The 2,920-nt window shown below is 31.9% G+C and overlaps 1 protein-coding gene across 1 annotated transcript in view; it reads left to right on the top strand.

Annotated features, from left to right (window-relative positions):
- Nucleotides 1-748: 748 nt before the first annotated feature.
- LOC111625708 (zinc finger protein 271-like) overlaps nt 749-2,920 on the top strand; it is a 23,307-nt gene continuing 21,135 nt past the window's right edge. Inside the window, exon 1 of the mRNA XM_023368929.1 lies at nt 749-758. Within this exon, the coding sequence (XP_023224697.1) occupies nt 749-758 (10 nt within the window). The remainder of the gene's footprint in view (nt 759-2,920) is intronic.

The following is a 2,920-nucleotide window of genomic DNA, read 5'->3' as shown; positions in this document are numbered from 1 at the left end:
TTTAAATTAAAAAAAAAATTACTGTTAAGGTTGTAAAAATGAAAAAAAAAAATAATTAGGATGATTATAGATATCACCTGTTTGCCATATTTGCCGTATACTCTACAAAATAATTAGCATATTCAAGTGGTTTATTATTACAATTTGAGAAATTTTGTTAAATCTTTATAAATCGTGGAGTGTGGCTATTTTTATTATTTTATTGCATGTAATCATTATTTTTTCTACGTTATTAGTCGTTGATTTAGGCTTTTTCTGTAATCGTTGATTCAAATAAGTAGATGTGACGTCATGACTCGCTCGTACGATTATGCAAAGTAGATGTGCAAGTTGCTCGTTGTTTTACATTGTGAGATTCATTATCGCGTTCATTACCAAGATCTGAAAATGGAATATATCTTTTAGGACTTACCGAACGACGAACGTGGAGCTATTAGTTTGTTTCAAAAAAAAAATTTTACATTCTGAACGTATTTGCAAGAATAACCATCCAATGAGTTTGTATTTTTGTGAAACAGAAGCTCCGAAATGGAGATGCCATGTCAGGACGTGTCGACAGAAAAGGGGCATTAGGAGAGATAACTGGATTTTCGGGTCACGTATATCCTTCCTTGATGCTTTGCGTTTTACATACATTTGGTAGCTGCAACTGTTTTCGTTGGAATGTTGTAAAATGCAAGTAGGACTTGACTTCTCTACAACCATCAATTGGAACAGTTACACGAGGGAGGTGTGCGTCCATTCTTTAATGACTCGTTGTGACGGAAAGGTAGACGGTGTTGACAAGATAGTTGAAATAGAAGAAACGATGTATACAAGACGGAAGTACAATGTTGATCGTGTCTGACATCAACAATGAGTGTTTGGTGGACTATATTGAGAGACAAAGGAATGTTTCCTCGTTCCAGTGCCAGATCGTTCGGCAGAAACGTTATTGAAGTAAGTGGAAAATCGTGTTCATGAAGGAGCAACGATATTTTCGGATTGTTGGAAAGGCTATAGTACCAAAGAATTACAAGAAGGCTATCTTCATTATCAAGTGAATCACAAATTAAACTTTGCCGATGAGTATACCGGATGTCACACTCAGAATATAGAGAGGTTACGGGGATATTGTAAATGGAGAAACAAGGTACAGAGAAGTACTTCTCGTCATCATCTCAACTCGTATCGAGTTTATGTGGAAAAGAGAAAACCCGTCAAAACGAAGCATTTTCAGCAATCTTACATGACATTGCGAAATTCATGCAACAAATAATATGCTAATGTAAAAAGTAAGCATTTTTGAAAATTTGATAATTATTTAAAGTATGCCTTTTGTATAATATTAATTTATTGTTTGATTTAACAATTATATTAAATTTGACAAGTAAAAAATTTCATTATTCGGTAAAAAGCTTATTTCCGACCGACGACCTCTTAACCTGTAAGTCTAGAGTTCAACTTTTCATTAAATAATTGATATTATATAGATTTAATATTTGCTTAATCAAAAATAAAAACTGAACTGCACGCTTATAATCTTGTTAGATATTTATATTTCATTCAGACTTAATCGAATTTATTTACTTTTTTATAGTGTGATTAATCAATTTATATTGAATTTTCTAAGAGCTTTGACAATAAGGGTGCGACTATGCAGACGCGAGCAAGCGAGAATATGTGGCGAGAAGAAACGAGACGCGATAAATATCAAAACCTGTCAGATATATGCGAGAATCAGGAATTCGCTCTAGCCAGCGTTATTTCTCGCTTCTCGTTTGTGCATGGTTTTCCTTTGCGAAACTAAATCGCTCGCAACCTGTCGCTCGCTCTAAATTCGCGTCTACATTGTCGCACCCTAAGAGAACAATTAAATGTCATATTATTTAACGTAATTCTTGCATAAACGAAGACCGTTGTAATTTATATTTATTGGCTAATCACACAGCAATCGAGTATACAATTATTTACAACTGTAATAAATTGCTTTGAAATACTTGATTGCTATTTGGTAAGCTTTAAAATAGAAATCGAAAATACGTTGAATAATAATAATGTAAGGGCAAGCAGCAGAGTTATCAATATTAAGTGTCATATTGTTCATTTAAAATTGCCGACAACGTTGAAATTAAATAAATTTAGCACATAAAAACGAACTTAAATTATATAAATATTAGAAATTCCCACATCAAGCTTGACTGAATGCTTTTTATGAGAAAGTAGGGATTGAATCTAACGGGTTCGTTTGATTATTATTTCCCATTGAATTACTTTTAATTAGTAATAATTAGCCTATAATCAACCTGTGTTTATGAATATAATAGATAATAAATTAGTTTAGAAAATAATTTATTTATTGATTTTATAAGTTATTTTTTCTGGTATTACGATTAGCTTAGATTATTTAGGTGTATAGCTTTATATACAATATATAAGCGTTATCTAAGTTACCTTTTCCTCAGTATACGAAACATATTTATTCTAATTTAGATTTATATTTTACATACGTTATTTTAATATATCAATATTTTTGGGAAGGTTTTGTTTACATTATACACGTAAAATACCGGGACGTCAAAAAGGTTTCTCTGTTATTATTGACGCCCACCTCTTCATTTTCAACCTTGGAAACAGTTCGGGGTTATCGTTACGTACGGACCTAAATCTAGACTTCATGACGTCATAGAAGGAGTACGTGAGAATATTCGGATAGGGTTCTTTTTTGTGATAATCATTGATACCTTTCTCTTATTTAGAAAATTTATTTTACTTCAGTAATTACTTTCCTGGTTGTCGTACATAACCGAGGGAAACTATGTCCATCGGTGAAAAAAATGACCATTCAAGATTTTTAGTTTTTTGAAGTCGAGACCTTAATTAAAACGTCAAAAAATACAAAAAAAATGTTTGGAGGAATTTTTCTGTATAATGGTACTTA

This window comes from Centruroides sculpturatus, unplaced genomic scaffold (assembly GCF_000671375.1).
Source record: "Centruroides sculpturatus isolate CEXI.00-Female unplaced genomic scaffold, Cexi_2.0 scaffold99, whole genome shotgun sequence".
Taxonomy (NCBI): domain Eukaryota; kingdom Metazoa; phylum Arthropoda; class Arachnida; order Scorpiones; family Buthidae; genus Centruroides; species Centruroides sculpturatus.
This window is presented reverse-complemented; position numbering and strand designations above follow the sequence as displayed.